We start from the raw sequence: 19,354 nt of genomic DNA on the forward strand, positions 1-19,354 counted from the left end.
GGCTGCCAGAATAATCCCAATAATGGCCGACACAAGTTTTTAACCCATCATAAATAAGGAAGATGAAGATGAATTTACTTTTTGTTTTGTTTTTCATAGATTCCACATCTAAGTGAGAACATATGGTATTTGTCTTTCCCTGTCTGACTTGTTTCATTACAGATAATGTCCTCAGGGTCCATCCGTGTTATTGCAAACAGCAGAATATCCTTTTTTGTGGCTGTATAATATTCATGTGTGTAAGTGTGTGTGTGTGTGACATTTTCTTTATTCACTTAGGAACACCAGATTGTATCTGTGTCTTTGCCATTGTGAACAGTGCTGTAATAAGCATGAGGGTGCAGATGTCTCTTTGGGATCCTGATTTAAATTCTTTTCGATATATACCCAGAAGTGGGATTAATGGGTTATATAATAATCCTATTTTTAAGTTTTTTTTGAGGAACTTGGTACTGTTTTCCATAGTGGCTGCACCGATTTACGTTCCCTTCAACAGTGTACAAGGGCTTCCTTTTTTTTGCATTCTTGCCACCACTTGCCTTCTTGATAATAGCCATGCTAACAAGTGTGAGGTGGTATCGCATTGTGGTTTTGATTCGCATTTCCCTGATGATGAGTGATACTGGACACCTTGTTACAGACCTGTTGGCCATCTGGAGTTCCTCTTTGGGAAAATGTCTGTTTTCTGATCAGATTGGGATTTTTGCTATTGAGTTTGACAAGTTCTTTATTTTTTGGATATCCCCTTATTAGGTATGTGATTTGCAAATATTTTCTCCCATTTGGTAGGTTGCCTTTCCATTTTGTTAGTGGTCTGTGGCCTTTGCTGTGCAGAAGCTTTTTAGTTTGATCGAGTCCCAGTTGTTTATTTTTGCTTTTGGTGTCACATCCAAAAAAAATGATTACCAAAATCGATCTCAAGGAGCTTGCTCCTGGGAGTTTTATGGTTTCAGGTCTTCTGTTCAAGGAGAAAATTACGATGAGATCCACTCTTTGTAGATTAAGCTCTACAAAGAATGTTAAAAGGCTGAATCTTGGATAATATCTTGCAAGAAGTAGCATAGAGAGCAAATTTTACTAGATGATTTGCCCAGCTTTCAGATTAAATGATTCTGTAGGCGGATATTTTTGCTTCAAGGAAGGAAACTCCCAAGGGAAACCTATCAAGAAGATACAATATTCATTTAATTTATAGCATTTTTTTCTTCCCTGCTACTTTTATATACCTAAAAGGTTCTCTTTAACATCTTTGAAAAGTTAAGAAGGAGAGAGGCACCTGGGTGGCTCAGCCGGTTGAGCATCTGGCTTCAGCTCAGGTCATGATCTCACGGTTCATGGGTTTGAGCCCCGTGTCGGGCTCTGTGCTGACAGCTAGCTCAGAGCCTGGAGCCTGCTTCAGATTCTGTGTCTCCCTCTCTCTCTCTGACCCTCCCCTGCTCACACTATCTCGCTCTGTCTCTCAAAAATAAATTAAAAACATTAAAAAAAAAGAAAAAGAAGAAGAAAAGTTAAGAAGGGGGTCCAATTGGATTACCCTAATGGATAGACTTCTGTATAATCTGTAGTGAAGTTAATTTAGTCTTGTTCCCTTCCTTACCCTCAACCAGTCATGTGTCTTTTGGCGCCTTTCATTATAACTGATCGGTGCTTAGAAAATTATGTTTCATTGTCAGCCTATATAGAGTAGTAATTACTCTGGAACACTCTTTCATGTAGAGAATGGGGTGTGATACTCATTCCATTTGAGTACCTTTTCTTTACAACCATCCATTATACAGACCTGGATGTCTCCTCATTCACCACTTGGTTGCAGAGATGTGACAGAGAATTATTAGTGAGATAGAAGTTAGGAAAACAGTTAAACAATAAAGGATTACCCAAGGGTAAGGAGGTGCTATTTCAGGTTGCAGCTGTATACAAGTTTGGCCCACAGTGGATTTATGTTGTCCACCATATCACTAGTTCAGCATTTGTATTTATATCTTTTAATTACCTAGTACTTTCCCAGTCAGAATTTTTTTCTCCTCAACCCTCTAATTACATTTCTGTCTACCTTATTCTTGCTATATTTCTTTGTATCCGGTTTGTTGAAAAGATTGACAACATCAGAACTGTCTTTTCTTATAACTTAATCATGCTGCCATATAATTCATATCTACCACCCATTTGTTGTTTTTAATTTCGAAGGGAACAAAATCTCTTTTCAAAGACCAGCACTTTTTCTATGCATTAAATACTAGATCTCTGACCAAAGCACTGAGCTCCACCACTGAACACCATATCCATTTACTCCCCTTTATTTCTAGCGGAGACAGGGTCTCATCTTGAAGTATGATAAATCTATGGAGGAAGCAAGCAGTGATGTGAGAGAGAAATTGGAAGAGAAGGGTTTACTTTGTATAAACAGTAATTTAAAATGAAAATTTTGTCTGAGAAGAAAGTTTCAAAATCTTGATCTCTGGGAGAATGAGGAAGTTTAAATAAAAATGAGAAAGCATAAATAAAGCTTAATTATTATGAATCTTCCATTTTTAACAGTGTTTATTATACAAGTTTGTACCATTTAGACCTTAAAGTGTCATTTTAAAGCAAAATTTATTTCCTAATGGTCATTGTCAAATTTCAGAAGTCTCCTGTATCTGTTGTCTCTAGTACTAAATGAAGAAAAACAACTTTGACTAGAATATTATATGCATTTCATTGTAGTTGACTCAACAGACATGTTGAATACTTACCATATGCCAGGCACTGTGCTAGGCCCTGGAGGTTAAACTAAAGTAAACTAGGCACAGCCCTTTCCCTCAGTGAACTCAAGCAGTTTTTAGGGGTAGCGGATAATTTAAATTTATCATTTACTTTATAATAGATTTACTGTGGACGTTATGTAGCAGGTTTCTTTGTCACTATTTTGTCTGTTTTGAAAACTTATATTATTTAATTCTCTCTTATATGCTATTTTAAACTAATCAACGGTAGGATTATTTTCTGTGGCCATGAGTACCATACATGGTAATTTAAGATCCACATGTATGGTAAAGCTCCTCTATATTTTTAAGAAGGTATTTGAGGGGCACCTGCCTAGTGCACTCAGTGGAGCATGCAGCTCTTGATCTCAGGGTTATGAGTTGAGCCCCATGTTGGGTGTGGAGATTACTTTAAAATCTTAAAAAAAAAATAAAATAAAAAAGGTATTTTAGTAATATATAATATTGCCTTTAAAATGGTTTTATCAATCGAATCTTCATATTATAATGGAATTTACATTCTGAAAAGAAAGTGAACCAAAGGCACAGAGGAAAAAATACATGAATCAAGCTGTTAAATAATTACTACGTAAGTGAACAGTGAAAGATCACTTTCATTTGAGTTCATCATGGCAAAGCTTCATTCAGGAGTTGGAGTGTACGTTCAGTCTTAAAGGATAGGTATGAATAGGGGAGAGTAGAATGAAAGCTAATTTGGGGATGGGTTTGGAGGGGAACATTGATCACAGAGGTGGGATTAAATATCAAGGTCTGTTGAAAAGACCTGGTTAAATAGGCTTGGCTGGAGTGAAAGGTTTGTATTGGTAAATAGTAAAAGATAGAACAGTCTTTTACCACAATACAGGATTTTGGCTCTACCGTAAGAGTAATATGTTCCTATAGTCCTAAATTCATTGACCGTTTATTTTAATATTTCGTATGTAAAGGAGTTATCACAATGTACAGTTTGCAATTGTATCATGATTTTGAATAAGTATTTACACCCCTAAATATGTTCTGTAGATTTTGAGGCCAGAGTCTTTACCCCTACGCAGGTTAAAATGATGTTTTGTTTTTCAGTTACTTACACGCCAAGTCAATCATCCACAGAGACCTCAAGAGTAATAGTATCCTTCCTGAAATTTGCCTGCGAAGTTTGAAAACATCCTGACTTTTTCTTCTGCATTTTGTCTTCACATTATGTAAAAGCAGTTTTCATGCGGAGTTCAATACAGTGTAAAGAGAATTAGTAAACGGGTTGCATGAGAGCGTACTGAAGCAGGACACTCACAACCTGCTTTTGGTTTCCGAACTCTTGAACACACCCAAAACTCTACCAAGTCTTTACAACAGTAGAACTCTTTGGATTGTGTGCTTCCGTTTTGTCAGCTCCATAAAACGGATAGTTGAGTAGCTGTCCACTCACTTCTGTCAGCGCTCTGACGCTGCTCTCCAGTGGTGCAGCTGTCACTGAAAGTGGTAACTTAGGTAACAGTGAGGTGAGAAAAACGTGTTTTTCCTTCTTCCTCCATAAACCCAGATCAAGATCCTGTCTGCCAGCCAACTTCATTCCGGTAAAGAACCTTTGTCAGCAGCGCTAAAAAGATGTCTGGGCCTCTGTTACTAAAAATCTAATGGGAAAGTTTCAGGATTTCCCATAAACTTAGAACAGCGTCTCACCTCACCCTACCACATCTCAAGCCCCCAAAATCTTAAAAGCAGGTGACATAGACCAAGTAGAACTAATTATTTTTAAAAACATGTTTGTCAACTTTAAGAGGAAATAGAGGAACTGTACTTTTTAAAGGAATATCATTATTACCAAGGAAAGAAAGTCATATTATAGAATTACAGAAATTAGATCTCTTACCAGAAATCTTCATAGTGCTTGCTTTGATAGGAAAATGAGATCTGTTGTTTTCCTTTACTTACTACACCTCAGATATTTTTCTTCATGAAGACCTCACAGTAAAAATAGGTGACTTTGGTCTAGCCACAGTGAAGTCTCGATGGAGTGGGTCCCACCAGTTTGAGCAGCTCTCTGGATCCATTTTGTGGATGGTAAGAATCGAGGGCCCCGAGATGCTGTGGAGTTACCAGCGTTTTCTTTGTCTTTAAAAAAAAGTATTATGACACCAGTTTCAGTATATTTCAAACAAAAAAATGTGTATTTTATAAACATTGTTTAAATTTTATCCAGAAGTGGCTCTCTAAAATATTTTGCATTCAAAACGTGCTGTGTGCCCTGTTGCAGAAAGAAAAGAACAAGTATGCCATTTAAGCAGGTATGAGCTGCAGCAGTTATTAACGTTTTTGCTAAGAGAACTACTCTTTTTTGAGAGAGAGGCTGTTTCACAATCTTATTTAAGCCTAAATTGGAAAGTTACTTCCTTTAGACTAGAAAGAACCTATAATTATGGGGCAGCTGGGAGAGGAAAGACAAAAAAAGAAGGAGGTAGCTTTTTAACACTGTCAGCCATGCGCTGCCCTGCCTAGCTCTTTCTTTATTCCCATTATTCCTACTTCTGCTCTGGGGTAAAGAAGGATGAAAACTTCTCTTTAGTTACTTTCAGCAGGCTCCGCAAAGGGCAGTGTGTAAGGGTCATCCTCTAAGTTTGTGGTTCTCACAGGGGACCCTAGGACCCTTTTGGAGGTCTCCAAAGTCATCCCTCTGTGAAACCACATTTTTCTTCATGTTCTTCAACCTGAAATGACACATCACGACAGACTGAATGCAGCGCCGACTACGTGTCTGTGTCTGGCTGCCGTTAAAGTCAGAGAGAGCTGCAGTACTGTGCCTGCTGAGCTTTCTTTGGTTTTGAAAATAGACTTCTCATGAAACATGGGTCATCTGTGTTAACATCAAATGGCTATTGTTTTATTATTTATGGAATTATTAAATATTTTAAGTTCCCCAGTTAGGTTTAAAAATGATAAATATCTACAGGTGCATCCTTGAGATCCTCAGTAATTTTCAAGACTAAAAGAGGCCTGAGACCAAAAAGTTTGAGAACCGCTGCTCTCAGCTGAATACAGGATGTCCCCAAACCATTAGTGCAATTTGAAGATTTAAATAATTGAATCCTCACAAAGACTTTGGGACACGATGCCGGAAACAGAAAAGCTGCTAGGGCTCTTGAAGCCACGTTTGCATAGATTCCCTGAACTGTCCATAGCAGTCTGCAGGAAAGGAATTCCAAGATAGATGTCTGAATTAGTCAGGTAAACTTAGGGTTAGATTCGGCTATGATTTCTTATAATAACAGCCAGAGTTAAGGCGAGTGGCAAGGTAGAAGGGGCGAATGGACTTAGAATTCGGAGGTTGGTACTCAAGTGCTCTGTTTGACTCCCAGCCTCCATGCTAACCTGCTGCACGTCCCTCAGTTTTTGATGTTGGTCAGCCTAGTGGATTTCTAATACCTTTTCTGTTTCTAGGATTCAATAATTAGAGCTAGCTGGGTTTATGTCTTTAATATACTCAAATTGATTTAATAAATTATAAACCAGGGGCTAATTAATAATTGCAAACTGGATCTCATGCATCTTTAAGTCACACACCTTGTTACAAGATGGCAGTGTATCCTAGGAAGGGGTGGATTGCAGATTAAGTACTGAAATTATAAAACCTAAGATTAAAAAGAAACAATTGATACATGTTTTAAAGGTGTGTTGATCTTAACTAGTGTGGGAGAGAGGCTCAGTTAAGTCTCCAGGTTTGTCCTTTTTTCAAAAACCGCTGTTTATACAGTTACTAGATTATTTTCCATAAAGTGTTACATTTTCTTCTGATTTCGTTGATAGGTAGATTGGTTCATCCTTTGTTCCATCAGGCTAAGTTCTAATAGGAGAGTAGCTAGTAGTACACTTAATTATTGAAGAAATCCATTTGGGTTGATAGTGCCTTCAGAAACAAGTATGGAATGTCCTTAGACAAGAGAGAAGAGTTTGGTCAGGACTAAGGTTATGTAATTCTCTAAATGATTTACAATAGTCTTCTCACCCTTGTTTTATCTTAGAGGGGAAAGACACCTTTATGAACATTTTTATAAATTAAATCATTACATTAATTGCGGATCTTAAATTACTAGATTAATTGAGGATCGGTTATGTGTTTCTTGTAAATAGATGACATACAACTTTATGTCAAGCCATCTATCAACAACAGTGAGGTAAAACTAAATTTCAAAAAGATATTTAGTTCCTCAGCTGATCTATTACTCTGTTCCTCTCAAAACTGTGTTCGGGCTTTTCAGATTTTGTCTGTCATAACCAGCCTCTCAGTGTTCTGGCTTGTTCACTATATCACAGTTGTATGTGGTTTATTTTGTACTGTATTACTAAAAGCAATTAATGAGATATTTGACCAAAGTGAGTAGACCCACTCTTCCCCCACCCTCCATCCTCACCATTAGGGCCTCCACACATCCATCCGTGGTTCTCAACCTTGGTTGGGCCTTAAAATCCTCTGGGGAGCATTAACCATCAGCAGTACTTGGATTCCATCCCCAGATTCTGTTCTAGAAGGTAGTCGGACATCAAGAGGGTGAAGTCTACACAGGTGATTGTGACTTGCAGGTGAGGTTGAATGTCACTGTCTCCCTTGTGAGAGTCTGGCCTCACCCTGACCTGTGACCAGGAATCTTGTTCCAGGTCTTCCAGCCATTTTTGGAATCGGTCCAGGTTTTGGTGTCAAAGTAACACTTTCACAGAGGTGTTTTATATATATACTCTGCAATTTCTCTAATGAAATAATTTTTCCAAATGAAACAATACAAAAGATGCAAGATGAAATAACTCCTTTAATCTAATATTTAACTGACCATCAATTGTATTTTATGTAAACAGCCAAGAAGAAATTAAGTGTTGGAGAACAGAGAGTAAAGTGTATAAAAATGTAGCATGTAAGGTTTGGTTTGTAGCTCTTCCCCAGAAGCAAGAAGCCAAGATTCTGTATACCATCTTCTAACACTACCTGCTGTCTTCTTGCTTTATTAGTAACCATCCATGGTGTGGTGACAGTGCTTTTGGAGGCAGGAAAGGGGGTGAGGTTTCAGTCGAAGTTTATCTTAGGTGCCCTGAGGTGAGGAGAACCCAATGGGAAAACATAAATTCCAGGCAGTTACCATAGTGGCCGTGCTACCCCCAAACATGACCACAGATCTAGCATTTCTTCACTGGATCAAGAATGGGAAATGGGAACTGAGTCTTGATAGGACTAGTCCTGGGAATGATTCAAATAGCAATGGGAGGATTTTGTGCAGAAAGAGGGTGGCTGATAAAATTCTAAAATCTTAGTAATGCACATGGTATCTTGGGTAATACCACCTCTTTCAGAGTTCCCCAAGCACTGTTTTTCTTAATCAGTTCTACTTCTTTGCCTATTAATAAGAGAATTGATTGCATATTAGATGAGCTATTCAATGACAAAAGCCTTGTTCTGGGATTTTTAATAATTTGCTTTTCTATTCAGTTGAATTTGAAGAATAAACAAGAATATTTGTCCTTTTGTGTTCTGACAGGCACCAGAAGTAATCCGAATGCAAGATAAAAACCCATATAGCTTTCAGTCAGATGTCTATGCATTTGGGATTGTTCTATATGAATTGATGACTGGACAGTTACCTTATTCAAACATCAACAACAGAGACCAGGTAAATCTTTACCATCTCTTGGAGTTTATTTTACTATTTGTATAAGGACTCCAGTTTGGGGGCACCTGGATGGCTCATTCGGTTAAGCGTCCAGCTTCAGCTCCGGTTATGATCTAGAGGATCGTGAGTTCAAGCCCTGCATCCAGCTCTATCCTGACAGCTTGGAACCTAGAGCCTGCTTTAGATTCTGTGTCTCCCTCTCTCTCTACCCCTTCCCTGCTTGTACACAGTCTCAGTCTCTCTCTCTCTCTCTCTCTCTCTCTCGCTTGCTCTCTCTCTGTCACTGTCTCTAACACACACACACACACACACACACACACACACAAATAAATAAACCTTAAAAAAAAAAAAGACTCCAGTTTGTTGCAAGAAAAGAAACATTGAGTCCTGGGTAGGCATGAAAAATAGATATCTTGGTCTTTGTTACCAGTTGTGGAAACCTTTCGTATACTCTTGGCAGTGGTAGCTGCGTGTACGGCCTCTTCTTAACAGCTCGTGATAAATGTTGTAATGGAAGATAGTTCCTGATGTTCTGACCAGAAGCTAGGGCTACAGCTGTGGGTATTGCTCACGTTTCTTGAGCGAGCCAGGCTAGAAGGCGCTCTGCTGCCACAGCGTCCAGGCTTCATGCCTTTTGTTCTGTCACGGCCTGTGCTGAGCAGGCACTCGGCTATGCACTTCTTTATACCAGACTCTTTTAAAATTGTTAAGGTTTCTCCCTTCTTTTAACTAGGCATATGGAAAGACTTACATCATGCTTCCATTTTTCTATACGGAGAATTCTAATAGGAAATTTTTTTGCTTCTTTCTTCCTAAGTTCCTGATCTCTCTCCCTTACCTTCTCCCGTGTACCCAACTTAGCCTCATGCAGCTCTTTGCCTTTTCTGTCCCAGCCACATTAAATTCACCAGGACTTTAACACTAACCAAGGAAACAAAATTGTCTTTACTGAAATTATCTTGTATACCTCAGTATGTAAAAAGTGTGTGAGTGTGTGTGTGTGTGTGTGTGTGTGTGTGTGTGGAGAGACATTGCAGCAATTCCACTGTTGATGTATTAGAAAATAGGGGAGCCTGGGTGGCTAAGTTGGTTAAGTGTGCAACTTTGGCTCAGGTCATGATCTCACAATTTGTGAGTTTGAGCCCCATGTTGGGCTCTGCCAACAGCTCAGAGCCTGGAGCCTGCTTCAGATTCTGTGTCTCCCTCTCTCTCTGCCCCTCCCCTGCTCATGCTCTGTCTCTCTCTCAAAAATAAATAAACATTAAAAATTTTTTTAAAAATTAAACAGTAGTTGACCATGTAAACTGTAGTTAAATAATATTTATACTTTATATTATGGTTTGCATCAGCATTACCTGAGTAGGGTACCTGGGTGGCTCAGTCAGTTAAGCACCTGACTCTCGATTTCGGCTCAGGTCATAATCTCACAGTTCATGAGATTGAGCCCCACATTGTGCTCTGTGCTGACCACTTGGGGCTGACTGGTACTCTCTCTCGTTCCCCCTGCCCCCTGTCTCTCTCTCTCTCTCTCTCTCTCTCTCTCAAAGTAAATAAAAATTAAAAAAAAAAAAAAAAAAAAAGAATTACCTGGGTAGTTTGTTTAAAAATGGAGCTACTAGAGCAGATTCTGATTCCATGGAGTGGGGTCCAAGCCCTTGCATTTTTAATAAGTTTCCTAGGTGATTTTGATACATACCAAAGTTGAGGATCCCCAATCCAAAAATTTAAAAAAACCAAGTGTGAGTGTGATATGTGTTTTATCATAAGTTCTAAATCTAATGAAATGATAGCTTTTAATTTATAAATTTGTTAGCCTCATTTAAATAGAGTGTGTGTGTGTGTGTGTGTGTGTGTGTGATTTAAGTAGTTTGTGTGTATTAAGTAGTATGTGATCAGTTCAACTCTTGATTTTTTTGGTAATAACTCTGAGTACCTTTCTGTCTAAAAATGTCAGCTAGTGTGTGATTTCAGAGAAGTAGTCTCCGTTGTCATCTACTTTGTGTATAGTTACTGAGTCACCAGATGGCCCCTTACCCAGAGTGCTTTGGATTCTATATAGATGAAAACAAGATTTTAAATAATTCTGTTTCTACCAAGGTCAGCACAAAGCTAATTGTTTAGTTGCTCTTTGGTCTTTCCAGCTACTACATAGCTTTACAATATTGAATCCTACCTTTGAGTGTTAAAAAATAAATCTGTGACCTGGTTCCTGATTATGTGATATTTTAAGCCCTGCATGAAACATAGGTTCAAGATAGACCAAACTACTAGCAAAGGAACATAATCGACATATTGCACTCATTGGACTTGAGACCAATTCTAGATCACTGAGATAATTGATTGGATGCTGGCAGTCTGTGTAGCAAGGTTGTTTCTAATTTTTTAAAATATTTATTTATTTTTTAGAGATAGAGCATGAGCAGGTGAGGGGCAGAGAGAGGGGGAGACACAGAATCCAGTGCAGTCTTCAGGCTGCTGTCAGCACAGAGTCTGACGCAGGGCTTGAACTCACGAGATGTGAGATCATGACCTGAGCTGAAGTCAGCCGTCCAACCAACTGAGCCACCTAGGCACCCCACAAGATTGTCTCTGATTTGCAAACTTCCTGTGCCCTGCTTCATATAAGTCCTGTTAATTCAACCATAAGGCATAATACCCTTTGCTGTGTTCACTTTTCTTTGCATATTACTTTTCTACAGGAATTACAAGGCGACTTTAGTTTTATTTTTTTTTCCATAATATTTTATTATCAAATTGTTTTCCATACAATACCCAGTGCTCTTCCCCTCAAGTGCCCTCCACCATCACCACCACCTGTCTTCCCCCCTCCCCCCCGCCCCCAACCCTCAGTTCATTCTCAGCATTCAGTAGTCTCTCAAGTTCTGCATCCCTCTCTCTCCCCAACTCTCTCTCCCTCCTCCGTTCCTCCTAAGGCGACTTTAGTTTTAGTTGATTTATCATAGAGACTACAAATAAAAATTCATGAATCTAGGATCTGGATGAAGTCCAGTGAATACTTTTGTTTTAATAAAATAATGTATTGTGTAAACAGGTGTTATTATCTCCAAAATATGGATTAAAAGTATCCCAGAGTTCTGCAATCATCCACTTCTTGCCATGTTAGGTGCTTTGTCTTCCATGGGGGTCTAATAAATAATGTGGCAAGGGCTTACTCTCCATGAGAGAAGTAAGTGACTGGCCAACCGAAGGGTGAGGCCTTTACTGGCTAATTCTAACTGGTAGTATAGTTCGAACCTTCTAGAATTTGCCAGTCTGAAACCAGGTTGAATATTTGATAAAGAAAAATGAGGACACCTGGGTGCTCAGTCGGTTAAGTGTCTGACTCTTGATCTTGGCTCAGGTCATGATCTCATGGTTTGTGAGATCGAGCCCCACATGGGGCTCTGTTCTGACAGCAGGGATCCTCCTTGGGATATTCTCTGTCTGTCTGTCTTTCTCTCTCTCTCTCTCTCTCTCTGTGTGACCCCCCCCCCCAAAATGAATAAATAAACTTTAAAAGAAAGTAAGAAAAAGGGGGTCAAAGAATGGTCAAAGAAGTTCATTACTTCTTAGTTTGCTTTCTTCAGCTGGCACTTCCCAGTTCTCTTTTGGGAGTTGATAATTCTAGTCATCTTCAGTGACATGACCCCAGTAGGATTCCTTCTGTCCCCTTGGTTTGATTTTTCTTTTTCTCTTGAACTTTCATCACCATGGCTCTCAGACTGGACTTCTGTTTGAAAATTTATGAACAGTCTTCTTTCTCATGGGAGATCGGACACCTCCTTCTCTACTGCTCACTGTAGGAACTACTCCTGTGTACTCTTACCTCCATGGTCTGAGGCGGCAGGTTTTGCCTGTAAATTTAAAGCAGGACTCTGGTTAGACAGTTCAATGTAATGATCAATTTGGACTCATGACCTGGTCGCTTTACCTCTTCAGGTGTCTTTTTTTTTTTTTTCAATTTAAAATAAAAGATTGGACTAAAGAATTTCTTCTAGTCGTAACGATCAGATTCTTTACTAAAGCAGGTGTCCTAGCTCTTCAAGGGGGAGCCATCCCTGTGTACTTTGCAGCGTGGCATGCCTTTTGCTTTCCTTACGCTAGTACTGAAATCTAAGAAATTGCTGTCCTTTTTTCCCCTCTTTATCCTTCCATTTCGCTCTTTAATCACTCTACTGCAGCTTTTCTACCGAGTTGGATTAATAATGCACTCCTCTAGGCTAGGTGTATTGACTCTCTGTCCTCACGGAGTTTTCTTTTCTTGGAGTAGAAGTGCTATGTCATCTTAGAAGAAAATAACAACTAATTTTTATCTGTTATTTTAAGCACTGTTATTTAAGTGTGTTATTTCAGTAACTGTTGGTATATAACAAACCACCCAAAACATAGTGACTTAACCAAATTATGAATCTGCAATTTGGGCTGCTTTCAGTGAGGAAGGTTTATCTCTGTTACACTGTGTTGTCTTCATTGGGTGTTAAAGGATCCATTTCCAGAATGGCTTGTTCATACCACTCACACCATAGACAGGAGAGGTGCTAGCCGTCTGCTGGGCGCTTGGTCAGGGTCCAGGGCCAAGGGCTTTAGTTCTTCTCTACGTGGGCCTTTCTATGGGGACGGCTTTCTAGAAAGTGTGGACTTTGTTAAAGCCTGGTGGCTGGGTTTCAAGCACAAGCTCTTAAGAGATACAAAGTGGTAAGTACCAGTGTCTTACCTACACATAAATTATTTTAGTAGGAAGTTTTGAAAGCCTATTATATGCACAGCACTCTGGGATATAGAGGAATAAAAGGTGACTAGTACCCCAGCCAAGCTGTCAGTAGAGTCTGCCAGTCTGTTGCAGCAGTGCGGGGGGAGGGGTGATGTGGAAGATGTGTAGACGAGGTGCTCCAATACAGAGGCCTGAATGGAGGGGCGGGGAGCCAGGAGTGCTGCGTGTGCATGGGGCATGGAAATACAGTCAGTGCCGGAAGTTCAAACTGAAGTGCTGATTTTATCTTTTATGGGCCACTTAAATCTCCTATACATAAGTTACATCCAAGAGAGTCTTCCCTTGAAGTTTAAATAATTGCAAAGAATGTGATTTCCTTTGCATTATATTTTTTTGAAGTTTCATATCTCTTTTTTAACATCCTTATACTTTCAAGCCTTTTATTGATCATTCAAATAATATCTCTGCAACAAAAATATGTATTTAAATTTAGAATTTAAAAAATCTTTCCTGTGACTTTAGTCTTTGAAGGTTAATTTTTTAAATTCTGAACCATGCTTCTGTTAATAATTATTAATACATAACTGATTAATGTAAGTTTTGATATACAGAAACAAAGAAGGTAAAATTTTATTGGAAATGCGTGTGCCTTCATGAACATTTGGGGCTTTCCTCTGTAGTTCATTCATGTATTTGTGGATAAATAGGCTTTGGCTAAAATGACAGAGAAGTCAGCACTGAGCAGTGTTGTTCAGGAGGTACAAAGATGGGAAAGTCCGCAGTGTGTCGTACCCACACGCACAGTTCTCTGGTCCCCAAGACCACACTCTGACTCAGTCACTCACTAAGTCTGAGAACTCGCTCTAGGTTGCTAATGCTTACAGTTACGGTTTATTGCAACAGAAGGATACAGGTTAAAATCCCCCAAGGGAGGAGGCGCAAAGGGCAGAACCCGGGAGAGTCCCACATGTGGAAGTCATAGTTGTCTTCTCCCAGTGTCACTGTGGACGGCCCTGAATTCTCCTGGCAGCAGCGTGTGACACCATGCAGACTACGACCACCCACAAAAACTCTCTTCAGTCCAGAGTCGTCACTGGGGCTCAGTCAGGTAGACACGGTTGAGCACCCCTGTGGCTGACCTTACTTATCAGGCCCCCTGGAGGTCAGGCTGGCGTTGCATGACTCAGAGTCCCGTCTGTAAGCCCGCCTGTAAGCAGGCAGAACATTCCAAAGGTTTAGGGGTTATCTCCTAGGAGCCAAAGGCAAAGGCCAGCCCTCTTTCTGGGCAAGATTAATTCTATACCATACGCCATATCACTCAGCTAAAAGTCATTTCTATAACATACCAAAAATTACATAATAGCTTGTCATTAATGTTTGTAATCAGCTGACCATTCAGTTAATTTTACGTAAAAAGCAAAGAATTGGAAACTAGCTGTCTTGCAAAGGTATTTGTTACCTGTTTATCAAAGCCCAGTTAAATACCCGTAGTGTCCCTTCGGTACCCCAGCAGTTTTATGCCTTGGCACACTGTGTACTATCGTTAGATTTCATGTGGGTAAAAAATATGCTTCCTATAAAGCAGGAGCAGGGCAGTTCTGCCAGGGGAGACGGAAGGGTTAGCTGCACACTTGCACTGCAGTCGTCCTCGGGCACATCAGCTTACAGGTCAGCACAGCCTGTGACAGCACCAGACGGGAAATAATAGCAAGTTAGATCAGACGTGACTGTTCTAAGGTTTGTAAGCTCTGGCCTGTAACAGAGGATCTCTTACTGGTTGTTTCCACCTAGCCCCTATGCTGTCCGATGGATCTGTTCCCTGTAAGATCAAAACCCTCCCTCTCTCTACTGAGTCCCAGTACTCTTTCTGATGTCTGTCTCTGTACATTCTCAAAAGAGATGAAAATTAAGTAATTAGAAAAATTATAAATCTCTACACTCAGAGAAGACAAGCCTTTTTACTTTATCAAACAGAAAACTTAAATTCCCAGTTGGTTTATCTTCTTTTCTTTGGAGGAGGCTCTGATTCTCAGATCTACACAACTGAATGCCCCATCTCATCCATTTCCTCAGCAAACAAACGTAAAATGCAGATGCTGAAACAACTGCTAAAAAGGTTAACTCTTTTGGTTCCAGCTACATATATATATATATAGGACTTAGCATCATGCCCAACAGGTACTCAGTAAAATACTTAAGTAGAAAAGAGGCACAGCCCAATCTGTGTCTCATGACTGATTGCCCTGGCAGTGGGAAACGGATTGGATAAGGAGAGACTGGAAGCCTGGGGAGCCTTTACAACAGTCCACGGGGCCTGACGGTTCCAGCTGATAGGCTGTGCAGTGTCGGGTCCCCACGCTAAGATGGGTGAGAATCAGATTACTAGCATTGTGTTTCTTAACTTTTTATTAGGGGACAATGTATACGCAGAAAGGTACACATAAATGTGCAGCTTGCTGAATTTTCAATGTTTACGTCTTTTTCAACTTATCAGCAAAGTTGTATGATTCGGGTTTTTTTTCCTCCCCAGATAATTTTTATGGTGGGGCGAGGATATCTCTCTCCAGACCTCAGCAAGGTACGAAGTAACTGTCCGAAAGCCATGAAGAGGCTGATGGCGGAGTGCCTGAAGAAGAAGAGAGACGAGAGGCCGCTCTTTCCCCAAGTAAGAAGCAGCTCCGGGTTCCCTAAGAGGACAGACTAATACCCAAATGCAGATTTTTCAATACTTTCAGGGACACACGGTTTGTGTTTTGTGTATTTGGATGCCGTGTGATCACGTGCAGGCAGCAGAGAAGTAATCACGTAGAGATGATTTTATAGGTCGGACGGTGATACACCTAGAAACCTGGAATCCCAGGACAGAATATTCAGAAAGACGTGACTTTGTAGCAGTTCTCAAACAAAAAGTTGTGGTGTCACACGCTTAAAAATTATTGAAGGCCCCCAAAGAGCTTTTGTTTATATAAGTAATAAATGCTATTTTAGAAATTAAAACTAAGTTTTAAAAACATTGATAAATTTAAGTGTAATAAAACCATTAACATGCTAAATAACATTTTTATGAAATGAAAAAGAACTACATTTTCCCCACTAACAAAATTAGAAGAATGGCATCATTTTACCTTTTTTGCAAATCTCTACAAAAAGAGGACATCAGATTCTCTGCCTCTATTACATTGCAGTACCTTCCACCGTGTAGCTAATGAGAGTGCTGCTTGCTTTTGCAAAATAATGACCATGACAGCAATGACCATGAATACCTTAGTGTTCCTCTGAAAACAGCTTTCCGCAGACTGTACTCTGAGAACTGCTGCTTTAATTCATCTTGGTGGTAAAATAAACACATTCCAAGCTTCCCTTCATCCTGGGTCTTTTGGAGGAACATTTCCACCTGGAGCAGAAAGAAAAGGCAGCTGTTGGCACTGTCTGTCTTTCTCTGATTCTTGGGAAATGACCATTGCTTTTGTCTTTTCATGTTATAAGGCTACAGCCCTGAAGTTTCTAATCTTTCATAAGCCTCATGAACTGAAACTAAGTATCCGAATACACTTAGAAAGTTTAACTATTGTAATATAATTTCAGTTTTTTATGATGCTTAGGAAGTTCCTGATAGCACCATATAAATAGGGCTTGAAAAATCAATGCAGTTTTCAATTGGGAAGGGCTAACTCCCTTAATTATCCAGCTACCGTAGTCATGGAGTTGGTCTTCTGTGAACTTTCTGGCCTCAAATACACGGCACTAACTGGGTCTCCTAGAAGGAAGCCACTGTTACAGGAGCGAGTGGATCTTTGTTTCCATCTGAAGAATTACAGACCAGGGCACCTGGCTGGCTCAGTCAGTGGAGCGCTCAACTCTTGATCTCAGGGTCGTTAGTTCAAGCCCCACGTTGGGCATGGAGCCTACTTACAATTTAAAAATAAATTTTTTTTTAAAAAGAAAAAGTGGACAATATAATTTATAATTTGTACAGATCTCTCAGGGGCTGCATCAGGGTGGGTAGATCTAGGTTTTACATATTGGAATTCTAAGTTACTGTTTTGAGGGAGAGGTTGTTTTTTTTTAACTGGAAAACCATTGGTTGAAGATCTCAAAGTAAAAGGACCGGTTTTGTTGGCCCGTGCCAGCAGGCCTCTGCACCATGCTCTCTTTCATATTCCAGGTGCTAGAGCTTCCTGTTTTACCTGCTCGCTATATATTAATAATGCAAATTATATCCATAGGCCAACTTTTTTTTTTTTTTAGGATTTTCTTTTTTTAAGTAATCTCTACACCTGACATGGAGCTCAGACTCACAACCCCAAGATCAAGTTATATACTCTGCCGACTGAATCATCCCGGCGACCCATAGGGCCACTTTTTGAGTGGTATTAAAAGGGACATAACATTTTATTCTTTGTGTAATATCAGGAAACGAAATGCATGTCTGAATTTTTCAGATTATTGAAGGCCTTAAGTACTATTGTTTTCGTTACAAGATCTCTTTTTACCCTATACAAAAACTATGTAAATTTTAAATGGCTAAAGATTTATATGTAAAAAACAAAACTCAAAGATAGAAAGTCCTTTTTTATAAACTTGAGGTAAAAGGCTTTCCTTATAAGCAAGAGACAAAATCCAGAAATTATAAAGGGAAACATGAGCAGGTCTGACTACAATAAAAGTTTTTAAATTTATAAAAATAATATTGAAAGGTAAACAAAAATAATTGTAGCATGTGTGCAACAAAATATAAATATTAGTATTATACAAAGGGCTCCTACAAATCAGTAAGTGAAAAATAATAGAAAATGAGTAGAAGATACGAGCTGGTGATTCACAAAAAAATACAAATGGTGAATGAATTCAGAATGTTAAAAGTTCTGTGACAGTCAGTAAAACGTAGAGTGGCGGTGAAGTACATTTTAATTTTCTGTCTCCGATGGGCAGTATCTAGCATCGGGAACAGTGTTGGGAAGTGGGGAAGAGCCTTCCTGGTAAACTCTGTAACAGTGTTGTTGGGAATGTAAGTGGTTTGGCCTTGTGAAAGGACTTGCTAGAATTCATAAACTTAAAATGTATATACATTTTGCTCTGGTGATTCCACTCCTAAAAAGGTATGCTACAGAGCCTGCTTCCATAAGTGTTCAGATGTATACAAAAATGCTTACTGTAATAGGAAAAAGTAAAGGTCAAGGTAGCTCTCTAAACGGCATGGTCGTTAGTGAGGGGGAAAAAAAGACAGCAATGCAGAAAAATATGTGTAGAATGATACCACTTTAAATGGTGATGAGGGTGGGGATGGGCTCTGTTTTCATATGTGCATGTTTACGCATAGGAAAGGTCCAGAAGAAAGTATAGACTCTTTAACAGTGGTTACCCCTGGAAGGTAGGACGTATACTTTTTCTGTATTATTTGAATTTTTATTTGTGTGTTATGCTTGTAATTTAAAATGTTTTGTAACATTGCTTCTTTGCCTTATACTAATCATTATACAGATTACAGTTTAACTTATAAATAAGTTTTAGTGGTTCAGAAAAATAATAATAGTGATGGCTGCTAAGGTTTTATTGAGTACTTACTATATTCTAGGCATTGTGCCAAGCCTTTTACACATGTCTCATGAGTATGAACATGTATTACCATACTGTACACCTTCAAGGTCACAATGTGTTTCTTTGTACCTTAAAACATGTGGAGTTTCTACATTTTGTGAAAATGTGTCTATTTGTTGTTCTTCTGTCTTCTTCACCCTTGGATTGTCACCTGTCACTTCTCACTCCTCTGCCACTAGCAGTCTGGGTCACTGGGGCCCTACTTTTAATCATGTATGTGTAAGACATTTTCTATTACTAAGTTTCTCAAAGAATGAGTTGCTCTGATGATTCTGTTTGTGAAGCCATATAGTGCTTTACTGATTTATGCTCTGTCTTCTTCCCAAGAGGGACTGTGGTCTGTGGGATAAGTATACAATTGGCTTAAAATTGTGTATTCTTTACTGTGACAAGGCTGGCGAATGATCTAAAATGTAAAAGCTAACTATAGGTTACTTTCCCCATTTGTTTTACAGAGATAAAACAATAGGAGTTTGGTAATATTCTTTTCTTTGTAAGGAATAAATATCAATTTCTTTAGTAGTTTTTCAGTCTTTTAGGATAATACTCAAAACAGTGTAAGATTTCAAGTGCTTTCTTGTTAAATATGATGTGGATATTAAAGATTAACACCACCTAGATTTTCATTCTACTTTTTTTTCTTTTTTTTT

General features: G+C 39.1%; 1 protein-coding gene and 1 long non-coding RNA gene across 7 annotated transcripts in view; one reads left to right on the top strand and one right to left on the bottom strand.

Moving 5' to 3' along the window:
- BRAF (B-Raf proto-oncogene, serine/threonine kinase) overlaps positions 1 to 19,354 on the top strand; it is a 144,760-nt gene that overhangs the window by 111,448 nt on the left and 13,958 nt on the right. For all 6 annotated transcript variants that reach the window (XM_029922542.1, XM_029922547.1, XM_029922560.1 and 3 more), the window contains 4 exons: positions 3,825 to 3,871; positions 4,687 to 4,805; positions 8,264 to 8,395; positions 15,637 to 15,771. In XM_029922542.1, the coding sequence (XP_029778402.1) occupies positions 3,825 to 3,871; positions 4,687 to 4,805; positions 8,264 to 8,395; positions 15,637 to 15,771 (433 nt within the window). The remainder of the gene's footprint in view (positions 1 to 3,824; positions 3,872 to 4,686; positions 4,806 to 8,263; positions 8,396 to 15,636; positions 15,772 to 19,354) is intronic.
- Positions 851 to 7,258, bottom strand: LOC115278153. Its single transcript, XR_003902726.1, has 3 exons — positions 7,151 to 7,258; positions 4,615 to 4,856; positions 851 to 1,160 (listed from the first exon to the last, which is right to left on the bottom strand). It is a non-coding gene; the product is annotated as an uncharacterized LOC115278153 (long non-coding RNA).

Source organism: Suricata suricatta, chromosome 2 (assembly GCF_006229205.1).
Source record: "Suricata suricatta isolate VVHF042 chromosome 2, meerkat_22Aug2017_6uvM2_HiC, whole genome shotgun sequence".
NCBI classification, from domain to species: domain Eukaryota; kingdom Metazoa; phylum Chordata; class Mammalia; order Carnivora; family Herpestidae; genus Suricata; species Suricata suricatta.